The sequence below is a fragment of the Apteryx mantelli genome, chromosome 10 (genome assembly GCF_036417845.1).
Source record: "Apteryx mantelli isolate bAptMan1 chromosome 10, bAptMan1.hap1, whole genome shotgun sequence".
NCBI classification, from domain to species: domain Eukaryota; kingdom Metazoa; phylum Chordata; class Aves; order Apterygiformes; family Apterygidae; genus Apteryx; species Apteryx mantelli.
The window spans coordinates 21,679,398-21,704,120 of record NC_089987.1 but is presented as its reverse complement, the minus strand read 5'-3'; the positions used below and the strand labels follow the sequence as shown (position 1 = coordinate 21,704,120).

Here is a 24,723-nt window from a genome sequence, read left to right as displayed (position 1 = left end):
ATGTTAATTTTTATATAGCGGTTTGAGCATTGCAAGTATTTTTATGTAGGGGTATTTACCAGACATCTCCCAGAAACAAGACTTCCTTTTTAGCTGGTGGTATTTTTAGGCTTTAAAGCCACATTGGTAGCAAGCTCCCTGGGGAATTCTGCTTTACTCTCCAGTTGAAGAGTGAGTGCTTTTTAAATGTCAGTGATGTGCTGGAGGATTATCCAAAGCAAGAAAAAGCTCTTTACCTTTCCTTTACAGCAGTTACGATGTCTTCTACATATTTTTCTTTCCCCTGCTGATATGGGAACACCTATGCAGGGTGGAAGAAATCTTATGTTTAACCATGGTGGTTCCCCAAAATGATCTGGGTGGTTCTCCAGTCTAGCCTCAGTATCCAGTAGCAGAGTTGCATTAAGATCACATGAAACCAGTCTCAGATGTAAGTTTGCAATAGTGTATCCAGCACAAAGGATTCATACATAATACTGAATGCAGTGAGAGGAGCTCCCTGGAATATTCAGTAGTGTGTAAAATATTGAACTAGATATTATGACTTGCTCTGATTCCTTATGGGCTGCTCTTCTGATCATCTTCTGCTTAGAGATATGGCTAGGTGTCTTTTTTATCTAGTATTGAAATAGAGTACTGCTACTTAGCTTTGCTATGTTCATCTTCTGCTTTAGAAAGAGTTGGAAAGTGTAAACACAATGCGGTCAGCACAAGGGTTTACTTCCCCGTAAAGGTATTCCTCAGTGTAAAGAGAGCAACCCAAGCAGTGGACTACTGTGTTGTTGTTTTGGGGGGGGGTTGTGTGTGTTTTGTTTTGCTCTTTTTTTCTTTTCATTAGAGAGCCCCCTAATTAGCTAACTATTGCTATTACTTGCCTTTGTATTTGCTTAAGAGTAGTCCTTGTGGAAATCAAGATGCTGACATGTTAGTCAAAAGATTAATTTCTGCAGATCAGTGCTGCTGATGTACACAGATGCAAAGATTTGGAGGTACTGTACTGAAGCCTGGTTCTTCTGCAGTTCTTGTTTTAGATGTGCAGTTACTGAGTCAGTTTTCAGAGTTTTGTCTCTGTCAATACAGTTAATATCCAGCAGAGTTCCTTTGGGGAAGGAGATCAAGCAGTACCAGCTAATTTGCCTTTGGGCAGGAGTTTGCCTCTGTTATGATTCGCAAATGTTTGAAGTATGGTAATGTTTCTATTTGCTATATTTCAGGTGATTGAAGTTTATGACTTGACTAAGGTGAAGTTAAAATATTGGTAAGTGATTTAAGACCTCCTGTGATCTCTCTTTCATTACAGTGACTGGTTTCTTTGCTTTTTTTTATCCTGAATTCATTTTTTCCTTCATTCTTGTTAAGAAAACAATCTAATAGTCAAAAAAAGAATGTAGATGCCTTTCTTGCACATAGCACTTGATTAGATTACCAGTTTACTCTTCCCCTTTGGACTTGGAGACTTTCTAATTTAAATGCAGTATTGCCATTTGTAAACACTAGTAGCATCTATTCAATACTCTAAGGCACACTAATTTCATTTTCTTTTTCAGTGGTGTCCACTTTAACTCTCAGGCAATTGCTCCAACCATAGAACAAATTGATCAGTCATTTGGAGCAACGCATCCAGGAGGTAAGCCAAAATTTTTCTGAGAATCAAAAGTACACCTAGACTGACAGACTCTTTTTTTCTAGAAAGTTTTTTCTCTATGTCTCCATAGAGAAATGTATAGAGATTTCTTTTGTCAAATAATTTGAAATTGTGTTCCAGAATGGTCACAACCTTATAGGTGGGTTATCTTATAAAATGTATTGTAAATTGAATAGCGGTGTTCTTTAAGTGAAATAATGAGACCCACAGAATGGTATGCTCAAATACCATTAATGATCTGTTTTGAACTGCCAGTGCCCAGAAAATCCTGACCTTTGTTGCTGTTGTTTTTACACATTCTTATGCACGGTCTGCTCTCAAGTGCCCTTGAGGATTAAGTATACCCTGAACCTAGAGACATTTGAGCTGATCTCCATGCAGAGCCAGCCAGAACTGTCTGCTCAGGCTCCATGCTCTGAGAACGTTGTTATACTGCTGCTAGGACAGGATCCAGTCTGAGCATGTGTATAACTGGCTTGCATCTCCCTGAACCTCCTTTCTTTTACTGGGAGCACTGGGGAGGTGTGAAGCCAGCCTAGGTGCAGCACACCCAGAACTGGGACAAGTTTGTTTAACTTGACTGAACCCACACTGACTCTTGCAGAAGCTACTTGGCTGTTCACCGCTTCCGTAACAGGAAAAATGCAGTCTTTAAGCTCCCTGTTTATATGTGATAACAGTTTATTTCGGGGATTTGGTAGGTGATGAAACTAAGCAAATGATGAAACTTTCAAGAAGAGGGTATTTATAATTTAATTGCTTGGGAACCTTCAAGAAATGGAGCCACAAAACTGACATAACAAGAAGGAAGGTTAACTCTATATAGGCAAGATAGCAATATACCCTTTTTAGAGCATCCTTTTCTATTTTTACTTTAACATGGTCCATTTGCAGTAGTCGGGCTGATCCCAAATAGGCCAGCCTTCTTTGTGATTGATGGCAATTGCATATCCAGTCTTTGTGCCTGCTTTCTGCAGGCAATCTCTTGCACATCACAGAACAGGGCTTAATTGTGGAGGGTCCTTTGGCTATAGTAACGTGGCATAAAAGCCTGCTGTAGTAGTTGAACATCAGATTGAGATAAGTGGAGGTTGGAGTATTTCTAGCCATAATTCTCCAAGGACCAGAATTAGCCGCCTTAAGTTTCACTTCAGTCGTGATCTTAAGCTTTCCTCTTAGATGGACACTCTGAAGTCTATAATTAGTTGTTATGGAAGTAGTATGCACAGGAGCTTATGTAGAATTTAGGCAGGGTAAAAGTGGTCCTGTATCCCGGACAGTTTATAGTTTTAACTTGTTCTGTGACCATGGTCTATTTGCAAATACTTAGGGGAGAAAGTGCTCACAAAATTGTGATATTATGAACGATAAAAATACATACCTAGCTGTAAGCATTATTTACTATAGGAATAACATGTTTTATTACTGCATAAAATTGTATGCAAGCACATAAAATGTACCATGTGTCCTCATGCAGTTTGTCAGATCATGTGCGCTTGTCGTATTCAATTAAGAAAACTTGCATGCTTTCTTCATCTGATGATAGTTTTCATAACTTTCATCCACTGATGTGTAGATGTGAAATGCATTTGTTAAGCTGTTGGCCTGTACTACCATTTCACTAGAGCATGTACTCATTCAGTTTGCTTGCTGAAATTCAGTATCTTCTGTTAATGGCCTACTTGACCTAAATAAATGCTTTGTATGAAGCAATCTAATGATTATAGATTGAGTTTCAACTGTATCATGCAATGCAAGGTTTTGGTAGCTCTCTTTTCTGTTCTCTAAAACAAAAAAACAAAATAGTTTCCAGCATCTGGGAGGCTTGATGGCAGAGTTCATGTCCCACAGAAATTTGATATGGGAGAGGGGAGGAAGGTGGGAAGAGAAACCTTCCTCATCTCTAATGTGACAAAAGTCCCAAAGGTCAGTTTTTATGAGTGAAAATAGGACTAAACCATATCTCTTTTCTTCTCCACACTGATACTCCCCCAAAACCTGCTCATCTTTCCCTTCCCCCAAAAAAACAACCCACGCCCTATAAGTTTAAAAGTATTTTGTTTTTTTTGTTTGTGGTTCTTTTGTCGTTTCATCTCAGTGTACTACACCCACTAGCGTTTCAAAGCAGGGTGTCTTCTTTCACTTAAAACCAAGGTGATTATAGGAGAACTTTCCTGTGACAGGATAAAACCATAGTTCCAAAACACATTTCAAAAGGTCGGAGGCAGTTTATCTTTGAAACTGACCTTCAAGCTGGTTTGGTTTTGCCAAATCAGTGGTTTAAAACAGAAGAGTCATCAGAATATTTGCAGCCAGCTTCATTATTTTCCAGCTAATGTTAGTCTGAAATGTTGTAGCATCTCTGTGGTAGAGCTGGACCCCGTGATTGAAGCTTGGTTGCTCTTGAGGTCAATAGCTTCCGTCAAAGCCAACATTTCCTCCCACTTTTCCATCTCCCTTCCATGAGTCTATAACTGACCTCATGCTGGGGAGCGCTTACTCTTGCCAGTGGTTCTGTTGAAATCACATCCTGTTCTGAATTCCCATAAACGTGGCTGTTTGCCTAAGTGCCATTCAGCATGGATAAGGGCTATGGAATTGGACTGAGGTTGCTACATAGGAGAAAAAACAGCTACGGTTACTTACCAATGGAAAAGATAACTCAGAGCAGCTAAGTGTGAAGTTCTTGCTTGCTTTAAGTGAAATTGTAGGAGGGATTGTTTTTAACAATCTTGTTTTGTTACTCTTTATTTTATTTTTATTTTTTTTCCCTGCAGAATATCCCTTACCAAGCCTGATAGGGAGGACTGTCTCCGACTGTCAGGCTGCAGGTGGGCCTTGAGCTGGGCATAGCCCTGGGCAGAGCTGTCCTTTTTTCTCCCTAGCCTGTTTTCTTTAAAGTGGGCATCTTCTGTGTGCTCAGTCTCTAAAGTTACACCTTCCTAGAACACAAAGTTAAGAACAAAAATCTTTTAACAGAAAAATTGGATCTGCTGGCTGAGACAGCTTAATAAAATACTGAAAACAAACCATTCTGCCTCGGTGAGGAGGGAGGGTTGCCCAAGCTCCTCTGGGGTGCCAGAACAGCCTCCTGTTTGATATGAGTTAGACTTGAATTTGGGATCTGCCTCTGCTCTTCTGCAGGCTGGCTGCTTTCCGTGGCTTTGTCCCATCCTGCTCTCCCAGCTGGTCCCTTCTGCTGCTTCCCTGCCAGGCAAACTCTCCCCTCCCTTCCACGGGGTCCCACCTCGCCCAGGGCGCAGCAGCGAGGACGCAGCCTGTCTGCCTCCGTCAGCTGCGTTTGACAGAATGATACTGCAGGGACCTGTGCAGTAGATCAGAAAGACTGCGTGGCTCGGTCTTGTTTGCTCACATCAGTAGTTGTGACATACGGTCTTGAGGGATAAGTGAGAACTTCCTAGGGATGAAAACATTCCTTGCCCTTTAAGCCTAAACATCCACAAACATTTCAGGGGATGGGAACTGATGCGATTTGTATAATCAGATATCGCACTTGGCACGACTAGGGGAAAAACACTTCTCCAGCTGGCTGGGGGCTTCGGAAAAGATGCATCATATTTTATCACATGAGAGAGATTTGTGTAATTTTCCTGCAGATCAAAACATTTCCCTCTCCTCACACGTTTTCCTTTGAGTGACAGGCAGGGAAAATGCTCTTACACGCACACTGTTTTTTTGTTGTTTTTTTTTTTAAAAAAAGCAAATGATTTCTAAAAGCTTAATGGTTATTGCTCAGCCGTGAATCGGAGCAAGTTTGCGTACAGGGGTATCAGTGCACTTCTAACAAGTGAAACGTAGGCAGACCTCCCATGTGAAGGCGCAAGCAGTTTGAAAGCAGGAATTAATATTCTTTCACTGAAACTTCTCTCCCCCCCGTTAGTTTTCTATACTGGGCAGTCTGGCATTGTCCAGACTTCTTGTGACATGTCTCTGAGGCTGAGCATTTAAGAGGCATTTTGTAATAAGCAATGAAATGCATTTTCTGTGTGTAAATGATGAGCTGTTACATGTTTTTCAAATATAAACCTTTAAGTAAAAAAGAATACTGAACAGCTTTCCTTTGGTGAAGTGGGAGAAAGCAGCGTCTCTTGTCTGAGTGTTTCTTTGTTTTTTGCCTCTGCTGTTTTGCAGATGACCTAGCTGCTGTGTGTTACAAGAACACTCTGTTCCACTCGGCAGCTCCCAGTAACAGGTTGAAATTCGGTAGCATCAATTCCAAAGCTGTCTGGGATGCAGGTCTCCAGGGGTTGTTTTTAAGCAGTCTGCACTCTCACAAAGCTTTGTCTTGTTAGAGCAAAGACTGAGGTGCCTTGTATTGCTGATCGTAGTTGACGTTGTACAACTTACTGCAGTAAATCAGGACTTCTCGTGGCATGTGATGACAGCTAGAAGTCTGTGTGTTCCAGTTTATCCCTGTTCTTTGTAAAAGCTGACCAATCAGCTTGTTTCTGGTGATATTATTTTTAATAATCATTAAAATGGCCTAGGACCTGCATATCTGAGGCCTTTCCTTTTTGTGGCGTCTCACTCAGCACAGCAGCTAGTTGAACCCGGGGCATGCGAGCTAGCTCTCTGCTTGGAAGGAGGTAGCATGGGAAGGGAGTTAGTTACCTGTGAGGTCTCACTTTGGAGTGGGCGTCCCCCCGTTAGTTTGAAATATTGAATTTATTAATATTGTAGGCATGTCTGTCTGAAAGACTTTTTGGTAAATATTGTAGCAGTGTTTCACAAAACAATAAACAGAACTGTTTGGTAGCAATAGCAGCTGTTTTAACTGTTTTAGTGGTACTAAGCTATAACTGATGGTGTCATGTTGTGTAATTGTATCTTTAGGGACATGTTAGTGCCTACAGGCTTGTATAGGCACCTTTGATTTTGATGAACTTAAGGCTTCTCTTATTTCTATGTGTTTTTTGCAGCAAACGAAATTAAATAAACAAAACAAAAATCAAATCTTTTATTTTCCCATGTAATCCTATTCGTCTCACATACCGAGATGTAGCAAATCCATTGAAGTGGTGAAAGTGCTGTTAGATCTGATCTGGAGAAATCATTGCCTGTTTTTATAACTTTGCTTTTCCTCTCTCTTCCCTTTCAGTGTATAATTCAGCTGAACAACTCTTTCACCTCAATTTCAGAGGACTGTCATTTTCTTTTCAGTTAGACTCGTGGACTGAAACTCCAAAGTACGAGGTCAGGAATCATTCTTAGTTAATAGATAGTCTTTTTGCCTCTGATACTTGCAAAATATCACCTACAGCGTCTCACCTGCAAGCAAAAGAAACCAGTAATTTGGAAGGAATTTAACTCCTCAGTTGTGCTCTTATTTGTGTTATATAAGCATTTCAAAGCCCAAAGTTTTGTGCTTTTAGTAGACTGCAAATGCTTAGAGGCTTTGTTTGCATCATGAACTGGGACCAGCAATTTTGTTGTTGAAAGGAGTCCTCTAAAAATATGAGCTCTCTGTATGCAAATACATAAATACTAAGCAATCTAATGGAAGGCTGTTCTTCTATCAGTTATTTTTGAATCTCATCAAAGTGATTACACAACTAAATTAGGACAGAGTTCATGAAATATGTTTTCATGTTAAGTGTCCTTCAGTACGAGTGCTTTTGGAAAGCCCAGTAAAATGAGCTTTACTTGTAATGCCTGTTTGCATTTTCACCAAATGTTTGGATGAGTTACTGAATAATTGAACATATTATTGCATTCTGCGAAATTGCAGTGAAAGCAAGATCAGGTCTTCTGTGACTTCCCCTTATACTAATGAAAACGTATGTATAACCTCTTTTGTGTGAGGATGGGAATACTCTGCTGTATTATCCACGCTTATGTAAAAATGCATGCAGTGTGGTATTAGTAATAAGAGGAGCATATAAAAAGCTACAATCAGGAGAAATCAACCAACATAGTTCTTATGTCATAGTTTTAAAAGTTGTATCTCGACATGTGAGAGAAGAGGGAGGTATCTAGGAAAAGCTACTACTTAGCAGTTGTGAAAGTGAGTCAAAATCAGAATGTAAGTTGGAACCTATGGATAAGCCAAATAAAAACAATATACCACCAAGGAGTAGATGCTTTTTATGCAAGAGTTCCAAGGATTTTTACAAATGAAATGCCTGAGCTGCTAACAAAATCAGTTGTTCTACCGAGCAATTGAAAAACTGTTAAAATAAAATTACTAGAGCCAATTTTAGCCGTTGGAGAGCAGTGTGACTTGTTTTGGTACCTGCTTCAACTAACTAAGAATTAGTTACAAAAAGCTGATTACAAGCGCGCCTAGAGAGAGACATACCATGGTTCTCAGGGATGATTCAGTTCTTTATAACTGCCAGAATAGTACAGAAATTTGATTTGTGTTCTGAAAGTCTCTCATCAAGTCATTTACATGAAGTTAGTAGAAATGTTTCCACAGTGAGAGGCAAAATTCTCCACGATGTTTTAAATAGATGGAAATAGAATAGTTTAGAAAACAGAGTAGTACAAAACGGTCCACAGGGAGGAGGACTATTTGTGGAGCCTTCCAGAGAGGACAGTTAGGAAAGGCTGAAGACTGAAGTGAAATTTGAAGATGTCAAAATTTTTCAAGTTTAGAGAGGATCATACAGGAAGGCAAAATTAATTAGCCAGGCAGTCTAATCTCTGCTGTGTAAATGAAAAAAAAATTCTGAAGAAAGCTTTTGGGTTTTGATATAGTTGGTAACAAACTGCAGGTGACAAGAATGTGAAAACCTGCTCACACTTTCTCTGTTAAGAAATATGGCATATAGGGATTAGGCTTTTTCATGGGTCTAGAGGAAACTTCTGTCACTGAAGTCTATTTTCAAAAGTAGTCTAAAATCTGACTCCTTTAGACCATGAGTGTTAGGTGTTTGTGTTGTGGGCAAATTCAGAAAGAGGATTAAATTCAGGGCAGCTCTAGATTTGATCAGTATTAACTGAACTTAACACCTACAGCAAAGGAGGTCATTCAGTCTCTGGGTTAGTCTTTTTCTAAGAATAACTTTTCATGTTCGGCTTACATGAGGTCAAACTAAAGTAAATCAGGATAATGCTCTGCACTTTGCATATGTTGTATTTGTTGGGTTGCTTGTGACAAAGTTGGTTCCTCTTCGGTCCAAAGCTAGCAAAGCATGTTGACAGTGTTGAAGAAAGGTCCTGTCGCCTTTGGAGTTGAGAGAAGTAGGCTCTTATCACACTGGAAAAAGGAATCTGACTTCTTCAGCACTCCTTTTATTTGATGAGAAACACATAAAATCACGATCAAAACAATATGCATAAGAAAGTGGAAGTGATAAAGAGAGTGGAAAATTTATTTTCCAGGCTTTTTCCAAACCAACAAAAGTTCTGAATGGCTGAAATCAAGGCAGCGGGAGAGAAAAAGGAAGTTGTACCTTTGAGGTAGCCTGTTTTTCAGAACTCTGACTACAGCATACTAGTACAAATACTTTCACATCTAGTAAACTTTTATGTTGCTAGTTTCCAGAGATCAAACCAAGAAAACTTGAATTCTTAGTACACGCGTGGCTAATTGACAGACTAGTGCCATCTGTTGGTAGATAAGCATAGTGAGCGTTTCACTCCAACTTAGGAATCCAAAAGTGTAATGCAAAATGAACACCAGGAGTCTTCCCCCACCCCCTTTGCCCATGGTTGGAGACTTATCTGTATTGGTAAGCGTATTATGTATTTCTAATGTGATATTTTGATGTGAAGTGTGTCCAGTGTGTGATGCAGCCAGAATGATTTTGTATCCGCAGCCTAACTTTGCCCATGGTCTAGCTTCTCTGCAAATCCCACATGGTGCGACTGTGAAACGTATGTACATCTACAACGGAAACAGCCTGCAGGATACCAAGTATGTACAGCTGGTCATGGCTTTTAGTTATTGACAACACATTTTTTCTTTTCCTTTTATGTAGGGGTTTTCAAATGCTACATATATTTACATATAAACTTAGTTTTATAGTTCGGTTTGGGTCTTTTATGTATTTGGTAGTACAGAATGCTTTTAGATACTAACCTTTTTCAAATTTCTGTAGGCATTATCCTCAGACTTTATAATCAAATATGATTTTGATTTATGTTGTGATAAAATCAGCCTGACTCAGCTGCAGTAGACTAACTCATTTGAGCTGAAAATAAATTCATAAAGTAAAGGAGGGAATGTAGTAGAATATAGTAAGAGATAGAGTTAAGCTATTTTTACTGTATGCTAAAGATCTCTCCCTAGACTGTTCAAACCCTTTGTGGTAGGAAATCAGTCATTTTGCAGTGTATTGGTACTTTGAATACCATAGCAGGGTCCTGCCAAAGGTCTTAAACTCTCTTGCTGTATAAAAATAATAAAATGTTTATTTCCAGTCTTAAGCTATATGCATACTCTACTGTATATTCCATATATTTCCTGAACTTATTATTCTGGGGAAATAATTCTTTGTGCGTTAATACTAGTGGAATAGTTGTATTTGAATATTGTTAATGTTTGATATGGTATTTTATTCTGCCATCTTCTAAGTAGTAACTTTTTGCACAACATCTGATGCTTTGCTATTTCTAAAAAACACTGTTTCTAGGGTTCCTTACTCAAAGAAAAGAATCTCTAAATTCTTCCTTTTAGCTTAGAAATACCAAAACTGATAAGGTAGTAGCTTATGTGGAGGAGATCACAATTTAATGCCAGGAGCAGTAATCCACTGGTGTGTTAATTTTCTCAGGAGGGAGGGATAAATTATAATGACTTAACAGCCTTGTTTACCCAGGCATTGCCTCCTAATTAGAAATAAGTGCACTTCAAAAAATGTTGTTTGTGCCCATCTGTGACATTGTGGGCTTTAGTGAATGCACTGATAATTGTCACGTGGGACTCGGGGGGGGGGGGGGCGCTGAGCTCAAAGCCTCAGTTCTTAGCTCAAGTCATTCACTTAGAGGAGAGATTGGCACAAATAGGAAAAGTGAATTTTAAAGGAAATAAGCTAGCACACAAAAAAGCAGCTCTTTCATTGAAAGTATCTTTCCTGCAGTTGCTATAATTATCTCAAATATCATTATAATTCAATTAAAAAGGAGGACTGTCCTAGTAAAGCTGCAGAACTTTGTGGTATACCTACACAAGCTGCATTCATGGTTTGGGTTACAGAATACCTTCTCAAGTGCAGTGAGAGGGTCATGGTGAAGGCTTTTCTGCTGCGTTTGGGAGATGCACCTCTTTCTACAAGTAGGTACCTTTAAAAACTGTACAACTTCCATTTTCCTGAGAAAAGTCTGAAATGACACACATCTTCATAGGAGGTACCCAAAGGCTAGATACAGCTTCTATAGTTTCTGGAGTCTTTAAAACTTGCTGCTTGTTTCATTAATAATAAAGGTCCTGCATTTGAATGCTGCCCTGTTCCTCTTTCTCAAGTCTTCCTGATGCTTGCACAAAACTGTTGATTTTGTGTTCTTTTAGTCTTCAGTCTGAGTTAAAAGCTGCTTAGTCAACACTAATGAGCTCTGTTGCAGTGAACTGTCTTCATCTGTCATCAGCTTTTTAATAGAGAATGTGAAGATTAAACCAATCCAATGCCCTTTTTTTTTGTATGATTGGTTTTAGGGCTCCCTTGATGCCCCCCAGCTGTTTTCTCGGTAACGTGTACGCAGAGAACGTTGATGTTCTGCGAGATGGAACTGGACCCTCAGGTTTACGGCTTCGCCTACTCACTGCAGGTATTGGTGAAGCGAGGAATATCGAATGGGTTTCTGCCCTCGGGAGAAGAGGGGCAGACTTCTATAAAATAGGCAGAGGTTATATATGATGCTTTTACAGGTGGCTTCAGTGTTTTATGTACCTTGTTTTGAGCTATCAGAAACAAAACCAAAAACAACCCTTGTGAAGGTGAGTCTGTCTACTGCTGCATTTCTCTAGGCCTGGAGAAGTCCCCGAGGGTTGTAGCCTGTGGGGTTTTTTTGTAATTCCAAGTTCTCAGAGTCTGTTTGCAGCAGTGGAATTTGTCTCCAGGTGTGTATATATAGAACAGAGCAGATGCAAGTATGTCACAGGAAAAAAAGGTTAGAAATCAAAAAAACCTGGGGTCCATGTGCATTTTTCTGAGATTCCAGTGACCTGTATTATGTCAATATTTTTGTGATGCATTCTAGAAGATTTTAGAAGTGTAATGCCATCAAGAGATACAAATGCTGTAACCTTAGACTTCACATTTCAAACTCAATCCAGTGTTCATTTGCTGTAGGAGACCGTGCTGGAAGTGACAGAGGTTGATAAGTAATTTGTCCTTGTGTGTTTTTTTCAGAGATGGGCAGGCCTTAGTCATTAGAGGAAGGTATATTGCCTGCAAAACAACCTTGTTCAGCGACGGTAGCTTGAGAGTTGACTATTTTTAAGAAAAAATATTCAGATTTTTTAATAATTTTCATTAGCAGTCCCTGCTTCTATTCTGATTATTAGCACTATCTATATTGAGGCAATACTTAGAATACATTCCCAGTATGCAAAAGTTGAAAGGGGAAAAGGACAGAATTTAAGATGAATAAGAAATGATAAACAAAACTGGAGCAGGTGTGTTCAAGTTATTTTGCTTCTGTCTTTTCAGAGGAAGATAATGGAGAGCTGCCTAGGACAGGGAACACTTACCCTCGTGTACTAGGGAAGGAGTTAGTTATAACATCATAGTAATGTAGATTTTGAAAAATTGGACACCTCTAAGGTAGTGTCGTACTTAGTTAACACGCATATCTGCAGTTTTAATGAAATGTTGGCCATGAATAAAATAATTATTAAAATTTTACATTAACTTTCAGACTAAAACTTGCTAGAAGGCGATCTTGGCATCTGCCTTGCTAAAGTTTGCAGAAACTCCTTTGCAGAACATATTATACACATGTTCTAGCATTAGTTTCTCTGCAAGTATATTAATTTGAAGTAAATATTGCTTAAAAAATCAAGGGTGGCTTAGTGGGATATTTTTCTGATTTATTTCATTTGGGAAATGGCTGCATGAATAACGTATAGTGAGAAAAGCTAAATGTGTATTTAGAGCACATCCTTTGTTTTGCAGTAACATGCATATGTGTGCGTGCATTCTAGAAAATGAAGATGCCACATCCCAAAAAGCAAATAGGGTCACAAACCACAAGATCTTGTTGTTTCTTAACATCTAGTAATGTATGTCAGCCATTCATCTATGTAATGGCACTTCAGTAAGATTCACTTCTAACAAACATTGTGTACGTATGAATGCATTTACTGTTGATTTAATAAGCTACAGGAATCTTCAGAGAAGAATGTGAATTTTCTCATATAATTAATATGGGTGAAGAATTCAATTTTATGGGCTTTTTTTTTTTTGCTGCAGGGGACATGCTTAGGTTACATGTCACTTTATAGCTTTGGAGATATATGTCTCGTTATTAAAGTTAAGTATTTTAGGAGTAGGAGTAATTCTTGGTACTTACTGCTAATAACCAAGTTGAGACTGACTAGGAAAACAAGTCACACTTTTGTGTGACTTTTGTGAAAAGCAAAGAAATGAAGATAGCATTGCTAAAGGTGGTGGTCAAGATGGGGATCTGTGCCATAGTCAGCAAATACAACACTTTGGGAAACATATACTGTTTTGAACTGTTGCAAAAGTAAAGAGTTAAATTTAGTTCAGCAATGTTGCCTAAAGAATTCAGGTGTTTCATTATGATAAACAGAGAAATGTTAAGCTTCTGCTATGGTTTGTTGATATATCTCTTGATAAGCAAAATATGAATGTTAAGTTGTTTTCTGTTTTTCAGGTTGTGGCCTGGGCATTTTAGCCGATGCCAAGATGCGGGTATTTGAGCGCTGTGTGTATTTTGGTGATTCATGCCAGGATGTGCTGAGCACTTTGGGGTCTCCACACAAAGTCTTCTACAAGTCTGAAGATAAGGTAGGGAAATTCGTTTGGGCGTAGGACTTTGTCTCTGCTCAGTGCTGTCTTGGTTTAATCACAGGGCTTGGGTTTTGCAAGGCCAATAAAGTTACACTTTCATAAAGCCCAAATTACGGCCATTTGACATGTAATTAACCAGGATGAACCGTTGTATGATTTGGTTTAGAAAAATCTTTTTAAATTAATGCAGACCTGTTTAATTAAAAAAGGCGGGGGGGAGCGCCTGCTGTGTGGTTTGCATCATTTTACCCGATTTAAAAACTGATGCAAATGGGAGCAGTTTTGAATCCAAATGAACAGTAGCAAGTCAGTACTCTTTAATTTAAAAAATTGTATTTCATATAAAATATCTTCAGCATGTGTTTCAATCCTTTCCTAATGTTTTTGTGTAACAGCATATGAGTAAACCTCTTACTTCAGATAACTAAGCAAGAAAAAGCTGGTGTGTTATGCTGCTGCAAGCAGCTAATGGTCCTGTTGTGAAGCACAGGATATTACATTTTTAAACAAGCGCTGTAGTATGAAATGAGACCATGTCAATTTGTTTGACTGTAGTAGTAGTCTTGTTTGTGCATTAATCTTTGTTAGGACTGTAAAATACGTCTGAAAAACATGTGTTTCTTGCAGATGAAAATCCATTCGCCCTCTCCCCATAAGCAGGTTCCATCGAAGTGCAATGACTACTTCTTCAATTACTTCACACTTGGAGTGGTGAGTGGGAAGCCAAACGCATTCAAAGCTTTGATTTAGCTGCACAGCAATCCTTGCAGAATGCCAAGAGCTGTGGGGATGAGAGGCTGTGCAACTCTTGCTGCCTCGGGAGTCTCCGAATGAGAAACAACACTGACTTTTCTCTAGCACTTGTGAATTCCATCGGTAACGTTTTATCTCCACCAGTGGATGGAGAGCTTTTTATGCTCGTGCTTTGGCATTCTCCTAGGTTTTCTCCCTCTGCCATGCCTGATGCATAGAAATACAAGCTTTCATTTCTGAAATCCACACTTCTGTCTCACAGGACAGATAAGTGTGCTGTAATACTAGTTATGGAAGTGTGCAGAGTTGTGGGATATAGCTCAACATTCATATCCCTCCCGAATGTAGTATTACAGCTATTTTGCTTTAGTCTGCATTAGTGTAAATCCATAAGCAGAAAGACAAGCCCTCCTTAGAAAAATAGCCAACATTAGCAAATAAAATAGTGCAGCTGTGGTTGCATGCTGAAAGAACTATGTATTTATTTGAATTTACAAATAGTCTCATTCTTGAATATAATTACTTTTCATAGTTCCATTCAGTTCCTATTGGATGGATACATATTGCTATGTACATGTACAATTATAACTAAGCTGAGCTTAATTTGGGGAAAGCCACCTTCCTCTCTCTGTATTGCTTCCTGTCTATCTGTTTTTCTTCAACAGGATATTCTCTTTGATGCAAACACTCACAAGGTGAAGAAATTTGTCCTGCATACAAATTATCCTGGTCATTACAACTTTAACATGTGAGTCTAAAGAACTGATCTGTTTTTAAAAAAAAAAAAAAAAAGTGTTCTAAAACATGTAAAAAGGAAATTTTATATTCCCTTTATATAGTTTCTGTAGTTTTTCCCAAGGGTCTTTGGTGTATCTGATAGCCAGTGGAGGTTTCAGGAATCATTATTAGCATTTTTTATTCTTGTTTTTTTTTTTTTTTTTTACTTTTAAATGCCTTTATATTGTCAAGTATGTCTTGAAGTGGTAAATGAAGTAAGGTAGTTCTTGGTCCAGCTATAATCAGCAAATTCTTTTGCTGGAAGCAAACTTGGCATTAGCAAGAGTGTCCATTTGCTGGTAGGTGGCTGCTGGTTTTTTTCTGACATTATTTCGGTTAGCGACACAGTTTGCACTCTCATGCTTGTGACCAAAGTGTTTTCAATACTTCTTAAACATAAACTCTTTAGTGGAGGAATGTGAGTTATGTAAGGAATAAGTGGTTGGATGTCTAAATGAAGAGAACATGTTTTCAGGCAGATGGCATTAGTATTAGAGAATGAGAGAGAAATCTATACTGTTGTTTCTAACCTGAACTTTTATCCATCCACTCAATGTACCAGCAGAATAACTTGTGCGGAAGGACCTTTTGTATCCTTTAGAAAATGATGTTGCAACATTTCCAGGCTGCTGCCTTTTTTGATATAGTAGTAGGAAAAAACATTAGAATTTTTCTCCCTAATCTATTAGCGTTGAGACTTTCATTTTCATGTTATTCATGTGGCTTTTCATTAAACTGGTTATTAGGAGTTCTGTGCTTGCACTGTGTAGTTTATGTTGACTGTTCTGTTTTCTAATAGCTTTGATTTGCACTTTCTAGCTACCATCGCTGTGAATTCAAGATTCCACTAGTCATTAAGCGAGGTGAGTGGTTGTTCTTCATCCTGCTTCAGGGGGCATGTAGCACAAAATGCACAAAGGGAGATATCAGTTTCCATTTTTGACACATTCTTCATCATCAGAGGATGCTAGAAGTGAAGATCATTGAGGCAGAAGAGATTTTTGGGTTGTGTTTTCAGTTTAAAAAAAAAAACAAAACTTCAGGATGAGTTCTCTAATTCTGACTTTAGTTATACTACCCTGATTATTTGCTTGGATCATAGGGATATATAACTGCAACATGGCTAATTTTCTGTAGTTCTGCTGCTCTGCTTTGTACCTGCTCTTTACCTTGTACCTGAAGGCTCAAAATCTGTAAGGCCGTGTTGGTCTGAGCTGGTCCAGTCCACTGTTGAATTTTTTTTAATGATGTGCTGCTACTCATCATTCTCACTCTTAAAAGGCTTATTCATGCTACTTAAAGTGAACTGATGTAGTTGAGAATGAGACAAGCATCCAGAGTGCTTTGGCTCTACATGCTGTAGTATGTCTGTAGGTGTCCACTTAGAAGTCTCCAAGCTCAGAAAATAGTGTTATATGCTGCTCCCAATTTCTCTTGTTAGGCAGTGGCTCCAATTCAGCAGTGTATTTAGATGTGCCCAGCTCTGTGCATGTGCATAATCTCAGTAAAGCATGTGGAACCCTGTCCAACTGAAGATTGTTGTGATCAAGGTAGACTTCTTCAGTATAAGAGTTAATAAGTATCATGGAAAAGTAGGTACTTGGAGTAACCAGGGAAGCAGGATGCTTGCTAGGGTTTGGCGAGGGATGCTTTCTTCAGTCTGATAGACTTTCACTGAAAGCACCTACCTGTGTAAAGTGTAGTTCTCCTGTGGACGTCACTGCAGTCTGAGCATGTGGATGAATAAAAACGTGGAGAAAAAAAAGTCTCTATATACATGCTTACATGAAAATTGATTTATAGTTCAGCCAAGAGAATAAGCATAAAAGTCTACCCACTTTTTAAATCCCTTCCCCTAAGGCTATTGTGCAATAGTTCAAATGCTTTCATTTCTGATTATTTTTTCACCTCAAGTGGCACCATGCATGGATGTGTCTGATTTTCTTTTCATTGACCTTTATGTTCTCCAGCTCATGTTCAGGACATGTAAAAAGTTGAAAACAAATGTTACAAAACTTATGAAGAGTCAATCTTCTTCCATCTGGTGGCAGTGCGTGATGCAATTCTATTTATTCCTTTCTGTAATTCAGTTTCAGACAAGAACCTGGTGGTTAGCTGCACAAACGCTGAATTCTTTCACCCTAAAAAGATTGTGTTCGTTAAACAGGAGGAAAATAGAGAGGAACTTTCAATCAAATTAAAGACCATATGCTATGTTTGCCTTTTTAGTGTCTAGCTTCATTCCCACCACTTCAGAGAAGATGCTTTCAATATGCAGAAGTTCACAGAGCATCTATGAAACAATGCTGGAAACTGCCAGCAAACAATTCATTTTGAAGATTGTAAGCCCAAATATGATGCTGTCCACATCTGCGGCTTTTTGTTATTTAACAGAGGGGTTGGTTTTCTTTTCCCATGGGAATGACACTGGGGACTGTTATTCCCAAACTCAGCTTTTTCCCCCTTTCCTCCCCCTCCTTCTGATTTCAGCCCTGAGTCTCAAGCTGTCAGGCTTGCCAGCTTTCTTTCCAAACATGACAGTGTTTGGACTTGATGAGTAGCACATCATGTCGTGTTGATGAAAGTCTAGGCTAGGCAGGTTAACTCAGTGCAGAGAGATGTAGTTTCACTCTGATATTCTTATATGAGAATGCTTAAATTGTAATCTTACATGTATAGGCTGCTTTGTTTAATCAAGTCAGCTGATGTTTAATCAATACTATTGACAATTTTGTTTGCTAGTAAATGCCAGTAAATTTGTATATGAACCGATCTGAGGCTTGTACGTCTCCCTCTATCTGAACTACCCAAATAAAGGATTATATAGGAAACTTTTCTCTTCAAGCACAAATTGCAGATGCTTTTCTGTTTTTTCTTTCATAGATAGTGCTGATTCACAGACTGAAACATGTACAACATACAGCAAGGTAAGTCTTTACAGGACTGAATGGTTTACTACTTTCTTTAAACCACCTAAATGATCTATGCTAGACTTGCAGTGTGGTTTGAAGAAAAAATGGCATTGTTCCATGTTGATTTAAAATAGAGATATTTAAAACCAGAATTTAATGAGTGTGTTTTGTGGTTCAGACATTTTATTATGTTAAGGATTGAAGGTATTCATTGTAGCATGCTTTTAGTAAACTGAATTACTGCATGTTTTGCATGGTAGCTGCAGGTAAAGGGCCCAAATAATGGGACACTTTTCAGGCGGCAGCAGCAGCAGATCTCACAAGAACATCACTGCCAAGTGCAGATCCCCTGATTGCGAAGGCTCCTTGAAGACTGTATAGCTTTATATCATCTGGATGAAATTCCCAACAGGGCAATTGCCACTGCATGACTTTTTGAGAGCTACACTAAGTTGAAAAATTTTGTGAAAATTTTATTCAGAAGAGCCTCTTCAGTTAACATTTAGCCAGGGTCAGTGCTGTTCTCCTGGCTCCTAGGATGCCCAGGGAGAGCAGCAAGACAGGGCTATTTGTTCCTGCTTGCTTAGGGAGTCGGAGCAGAGTAGTGGGACAAACTTGGATGTTGCAGTGCTCAGGTTTCTCCTATGATGATGAGGAATATTTTGAAGATTTGGTTCAGTCAGTTTCTACAGACTCGGCCCCAGTTACCTGCCCCTGTTCGGACAACGGCAGTGTCGATGCCTAAATGTAAGCTGCTCGCCTTCAGCTGCCTTCTGAATGCTAAAAGCTGATTGAGCGAGATCCCACTCTGGCTGCATGGAGGTTCTGAACATGGTTTAGGAAACTGACTTTCCATGGTGAATTTTGGACCCCTTACTGGAGGGGAAAAAAAAAAAAAAGTAGTCAGCAACTCCAACGCTACCACCATTTTTTTGCTTTTTGACTGAGTTACTGCATCCTTCAGTGCTTTGGCTTATTTCAGTCTTGCTTGTGAAACTGCAGCTTTTTATTAAGTCCGCTTACAGTGGTGAAAAATGCTGTAAATTCCCAATCATTAAATGGCATAGCTTTTCTCTTCCTTTCTGAACTTGCCTGCTAAATCAAGCAATGGCTGTTGTGAGGGGCAGCAGTGATGCTGCCTTTCCCTCTGCAAAGGTATGTAAGAAGATATTTTGCTGAGGTTTCCTACAGCTGTAAAATTTTCTAAGGTGTCCCTGAAAATGCTGCAAGACTTCCCACATACATTTTCCCCATAGGACCACAGAATTTATATTCATTTTTCTGATTTAAAGCAATTTTGAGACAAAGATGAGAATTAAACTCAGAATCTCCTAGCCCTGATAAGTTTCCATTACTGAGTATGGCTCCAGTCACAAAATACTTCTGTAAGTACAACCTCCTATATTACTTAGCAAGCGAGCACGCCACAAACAAAAATGTATGTGACTCTCTTCCTAGATAAAAAGAAGAGTTTTCCTGTGGCTCATTTTAACACACAGTCTTTGATATATTTGCAGTGGGACAGTATTCAGGACCTCCTGGGGCACCCTGTAGAGAAGCCAGTGGTACTACACAGGTAAAGATTTCTTTTTGTTTTGCTTGGCAGGGCCTGAGCTGATAAGAGAGGATGAGTTTAGGGAGAGTAAGGGTGGGGTTTTTGTACTAGACACTATTGAGATTTACACAGTGTCTTTGCTGTTAAAGTTTCAGGCTTTCTTTCCATTAATAAGACAAGATCGCTGCTCTCTGAGGAAATAAAGGCTGACATGCAAAATGAAAACATTTCCAAAATTCCTTGAACTGTAAAATCCAGAGAGCTAAGCAGCATGTAAATGAGTATCTCTATGTGTAACAAATAGTGTAGACTTATACTATAATACATGTTTCAACAATGCAACAGAATACAAGGCAGTGTCTAATATATAGTAGTCTGTCTGAAGGAGTTTGCAGTCTTGCTTTTATATACATATATGGTGGTTGTACAGTTGTCTTTAGCTGAAGATAGAATAGTATGCTTAAATTTGCTCCATTTCTACAGGCATTGAGCTGGCTGTTGGGTAAAATAGGCGTTATGTGTTTGCAGAATTACCATTTTATAATCTCTGACTTATATGAAACAGTTCTGCAGTAATTTTATCTCAGGATGAGTTTAAAGTCATGGGTTCTAAGAAAATACTGCAGGAATTTCAGAAATACTTAACAAGGTATTTTTTGTCAGACTTTCACTACAATTTTGAGTTTGATTTTTTTTGTGGAACTACTGTTTCTTGTGTTTTCCCCCTTGCATTACTCCTGTTTTATGCTAGTGAGCAGAAGCCATGTAAAGTAAAGCCGGGGTGAAATGATGCATAGCACTCATCTCTTTTCCATCTGTGCTGTAGAAGATAGTTCAACCAGAATCTGTTTCATTGAACACATCTCCACTCTTGAACAGGCAGTTTGAGAAACTGATCAGTTAAAAGCCAAAAGATATATATTTTCTAGGCTTTTTTAGGCTGTGATCTAAAATCCATTGTAGTCAACAGGAGTCTCTTCTTTTTGACTTCATGGAGGCTTTGGGTCAATCCTATGATACTAAGCACACTGCAGTTTAAAAAAAAAAATTATACATGATCCACAAATATCCAAAATATTTGAAAAACAAGTGATATATTAATATTGAAAAGTAGTGTTTAATTAAATTTAGATTATTCCATTTTGGTATCATGCAAAGTAATTTTTTAACATGATGAAGCCAGTGGCTTAACAGACAGCATGTAGTAAATATATTTGAAAGATGCTGAGGAAATAAAGTAGATGAAAAAGTGGGAAAGGATCTTACACAAAAATAGTTTGTCAAAATTTACATAATCCTCCTCTCTTCCTGTATATCTGTCTATATTCAGGATTTTTTCCTATCCAAGTTCAGGGAAAGAGTTTTCCATAGAGATCATTAGTAACTTTGATTATTTCTCTCTAAGTATTAATAGCTGTTCTGTGACATTAAAAAAAGATACCCTCTGACTCATTTGGACTCTAGTAGTGGTGCTGGATAATGTAGGCTTACTCTCTTTTGATCAGAGGCATTTAGCATGAAAAGATGCTGCAGTTTACCCTGTATTAATGAGTGCTTGTTCTTTCCTAAGAAGTTCCTGATTCTCACATACTCATTTTTTCCCTCTTTTCTGTTAAGGTCATCCTCTCCGAACAACACTAACCCATTTGGATCAACCTTTTGCTTTGGACTGCAACGAATGATCTTTGAGGTTAGGAGAAAAAGTTTCAAATTTTTTGAGCAAGAGAAGATGAGGAGGAGTTAGCTATTATTATTTTTTACTGACTTCTTATTTCCTATTTCAACAAAAGCCAGCACTCAAGAGTGGCTGTATTCTCAGGGATTATTGACAGAAACAGGCAGCTTTCTCTTCTCTAAGGTTGTACATTTGCATGTTAAAGCTGGTGCTTCCAGTTTGTCATCTAGGACTTGCACTAGCAGGAGATGCATGCACGCAGCTCCGAGTACTTGTGGAGCGTGCTGGTGTTTAAGTGTCATGGAAATCTAGAGACCGTTTATAGGAACTAGCCAAGACCTTTCTGTTGGTTGCTTTCTTTGGTTGTTGGGATTTCTCCTTTCAGGCAGATCAGTTCCATTTTTGCCATTTTCACTCTTCTGAGCTGCCTTTTGGTGTATGATTCTTTTAATTTCCCTTTTCCCCTGCCGTCCTTTTGCAGGTGATGCAGAATAATCACATAGCTTCTGTTACTCTGTATGGCCCAACGAGGCCCAGCAGCCAGTTGAGAACATCGGACCTTCCCCAGTGAGCATCCCCTGCAAAGTCAGCTAATCTAAATGCTACAAAATTAGTACAGCGTGCCTTGATTTGCTGCCACTTATAATATGGAAAGCACGTTATGATTTTTTTTTTTTCAATAAGCCTTTCCACCCAGGAGCGGTGTGGAGGGGAAATTCTCTCAACCCTTCATCATGGGGCATGGAACTATTGATGGAGGAAAGCAGCTTAGGTGCCTGTGCCGTCGTTTATTCCTCTCAGTTGCCCTCATCCTATGCAGCACAGACCTGAGGAGACTGTCTGCCCTTCTCGGATGGCAGAAGGGGGAAGTGGAAGAGGGGCACGTAATGACTGCAAGAGTTAGAAGCACAAACTTTCTGAGCCTTGGAGCATCTGGAAGCAGGTATTGATTTTAGTCTGTTTGTGTTACTGTATTGATGTGGTGGTCACATTTTAAGAAAAACGTGTGTGTGTATATATAGATATAAACACATCGGTATTTCTGTGGCTTAGGACATTGTACCAAGTGTGACAAGGATGTATATATGTCCATGATTTCAGGCACCACATCTTTGTGTAACTTTAAACCAAGCAAGTAGCATGTGCATAATACTTGGTTGTAACATTTGCACTACATACACTTTAATTACTTGATAAACGTTTTTCTTCACTGAGGAGCATCTGTGTACTGGGTATGAGTGGGGTGTGATGGTTATTTAATGTACGCTGTGCATAAAGCTTATTTATACAGTGGATCAGATTAATCCACCTTCCTGCACTAATAATTACTTGATGTGCTGAAACAATTTTTTTTTCTGCCATGACTGGTTTACTAATTTTTTTCATATGCAGCTTCCAAAAAACATTCTGGAAGGAGATATTTCTATGACTGAATTATATTTTAGTGAAGAGGTTTGATACAATTTTTCTTACTACAGAAAAATTGGAACAAGAAATAGTGTTGCCTCATTTGCATCTGTTCCAAAATCCTTTATTCCTACCCTCTTTCTTTAGAGAAAGAAAAGCTGTATATAACAGTGTATCAGAAAGAAATTCCCCAGCTCCTCTATCACCGAGAAAACCTTTTCTGTAACTTTTGATGTATGATTTTAATTTAATGCCAAAGGTTTAGCCAAAGACATCCTTACTGTAGTTTCACCATTTCTGTACATACATGCTAACTGCACACCCCACCCCAGCAAACAGGATATAGACTTCTTTCTAGTTGGGAGATGCTGCTCGTGACATTTTATCCCAGGAGGATACTTTGGGTTTGTAGTTCTCTTACCAGTCTTATTTGGGGGAAATAGGTGGTCTGTCTTTGAAATATTGAACCCTTTTTAAAAATGGACAAGAGAAATGTATAATTTTATCCCATTTTTAATATTTTGGTGTAGCAACTTGTGATACATAGATGACAATTTTGTGAGTTTTACTATGTGTGTACAGATTTTGTAAATATGACATTTTTGTAATTTTAACTCCATGTACAGTGTAATCCTGTATAGTTTATCAGTGAATGAGAGATAGGAAATAGAATGTTAACTGCAGTTTTGGATCCTGGACCAGTAGCAGGGATAAATGTGGTGTGTGTGAGACATTCTTTGCCATTTAGTCTTCCTGTATACTGTGATATTCTAAACTGTTTTGCTAAAACAAACAAACATAAACAAATGCCCCATTGAGAATCTAATGAATAAGGAAAAAGTTATTGTTTACCTTTATCCCTAGGTGTCACTCCTGTTGAATCCCTGTTCAATCTGTGCTGTCTCCTGTGATCATTGCTTGCTAAGAAAATTCTATGCCTCAGTCTTCCTTTTGTTTCCTCTCTAATTTTAATTTCATTTTACATAGCCCTTCTGTAAATTAAATGGAATAATAATGAGCATGTACACTGAAAGAAAAATAAAATGAGACTCTCAGTTACTGTTTTTGTGTTAAATACAGTTGCTGGGTCCTTTTGTAATAAAATCATAGATGTTCTTGCTTTGCTTTTTTTTTCTTACCAATTAGTCCTTTTTGTTTTACCATCTTTCAGATGTTATATTCAAAGTACCTTAATAGTGTTCCTTGTTTTACAGCCAATATAGCATGTCCTCCAAAGAAGCAGTATGAAAAATAACATAACTTGCAGTCTGTTCCACAGTAGACGCATTGAAGCATATTATAAATATTTGTCCTGAAACAAGGAAAGAGTCTTACAAGTATGGTAAATAACACTGTGGATTTTCTTATTGTATTTTAAAATGTGATTGTTACACCCGTTGTCAGCCTTTGGATATTTCATTAAAATTGATCAAGCTTCAAAGAGTTTTGAGTATCGCACAAAGTAATGAGAGAGATGCCTGTAGTAACTGTAGCAAATGTAATTTCTCATATTGTTTGCTTATGCCCTAAGGTACTTTAACAGAAAAGCATTGAAAGTAAGCTTTCCCTAAAGTAGCTTAGAGGCTAATGCAGGGTGTGGGAAATGGGACTCCTGTTCCCGTTTCTCTTGCGTTGGCTGTGTAACCCTGGGCAAGGCACTAAGCTATCCATGCTTTAGCTCAGCCTTCGCTTTTGGACCTGGCGTCGTATTTGGCTCACGCTGCTCGTGGAGAGTTTTGTGACCTCTGAATTTAGGTGATGTGCTTGTTACTAACCTATGATGGCAGTATGCTAATTATTTTAATTAATGTTAATCAAGTCTTTTCTAATAAAGACTCTGGATTAGCTGCAGGGGAAGATAAGTTATTGACAGGATGACTTGAGTAATGGCTACACAAATGCCTACTAATATCCCACTCTCAAGCATATTTGGACATATTCCTCGAAAGGGTGAGGTCAGGACTGCCGCTATAGCGTGAGCCTCCAGCCTAAGGACACGACGCCAGCAGCTAACCAAAGGTATTTAACAACTTCAGTGGCTCCCATCTTCACTTACA

General features: G+C 38.6%; 1 protein-coding gene across 8 annotated transcripts in view; it reads left to right on the top strand.

Moving 5' to 3' along the window:
• Positions 1-24,107, top strand: part of PHAF1 (phagosome assembly factor 1) — a 36,956-nt gene extending 12,849 nt beyond the window's left edge. For 2 of the 8 annotated variants that reach the window (XM_067302652.1, XM_067302653.1), the window contains exons 5-18: positions 1,215-1,258; positions 1,548-1,627; positions 4,423-4,476; positions 6,765-6,859; positions 9,430-9,527; positions 11,265-11,377; positions 13,451-13,584; positions 14,215-14,298; positions 15,006-15,088; positions 15,937-15,980; positions 18,001-18,044; positions 19,547-19,605; positions 21,202-21,274; positions 21,944-22,167. In XM_067302652.1, the coding sequence (XP_067158753.1) occupies positions 1,215-1,258; positions 1,548-1,627; positions 4,423-4,476; positions 6,765-6,859; positions 9,430-9,527; positions 11,265-11,377; positions 13,451-13,584; positions 14,215-14,298; positions 15,006-15,088; positions 15,937-15,980; positions 18,001-18,044; positions 19,547-19,605; positions 21,202-21,274; positions 21,944-22,090 (1,152 nt within the window). In that variant the 3' untranslated portion in view covers positions 22,091-22,167. Of the gene's footprint in view, positions 1-1,214; positions 1,259-1,547; positions 1,628-4,422; positions 4,477-6,764; positions 6,860-9,429; positions 9,528-11,264; positions 11,378-13,450; positions 13,585-14,214; positions 14,299-15,005; positions 15,089-15,936; positions 15,981-18,000; positions 18,045-19,546; positions 19,606-21,201; positions 21,275-21,740 lie in introns of all 8 variants that reach the window. The other 6 variants (XM_067302659.1, XM_067302658.1, XM_067302657.1 and 3 more) reach the window with 6 other exon arrangements.
• Positions 24,108-24,723: the final 616 nt, after the last annotated feature.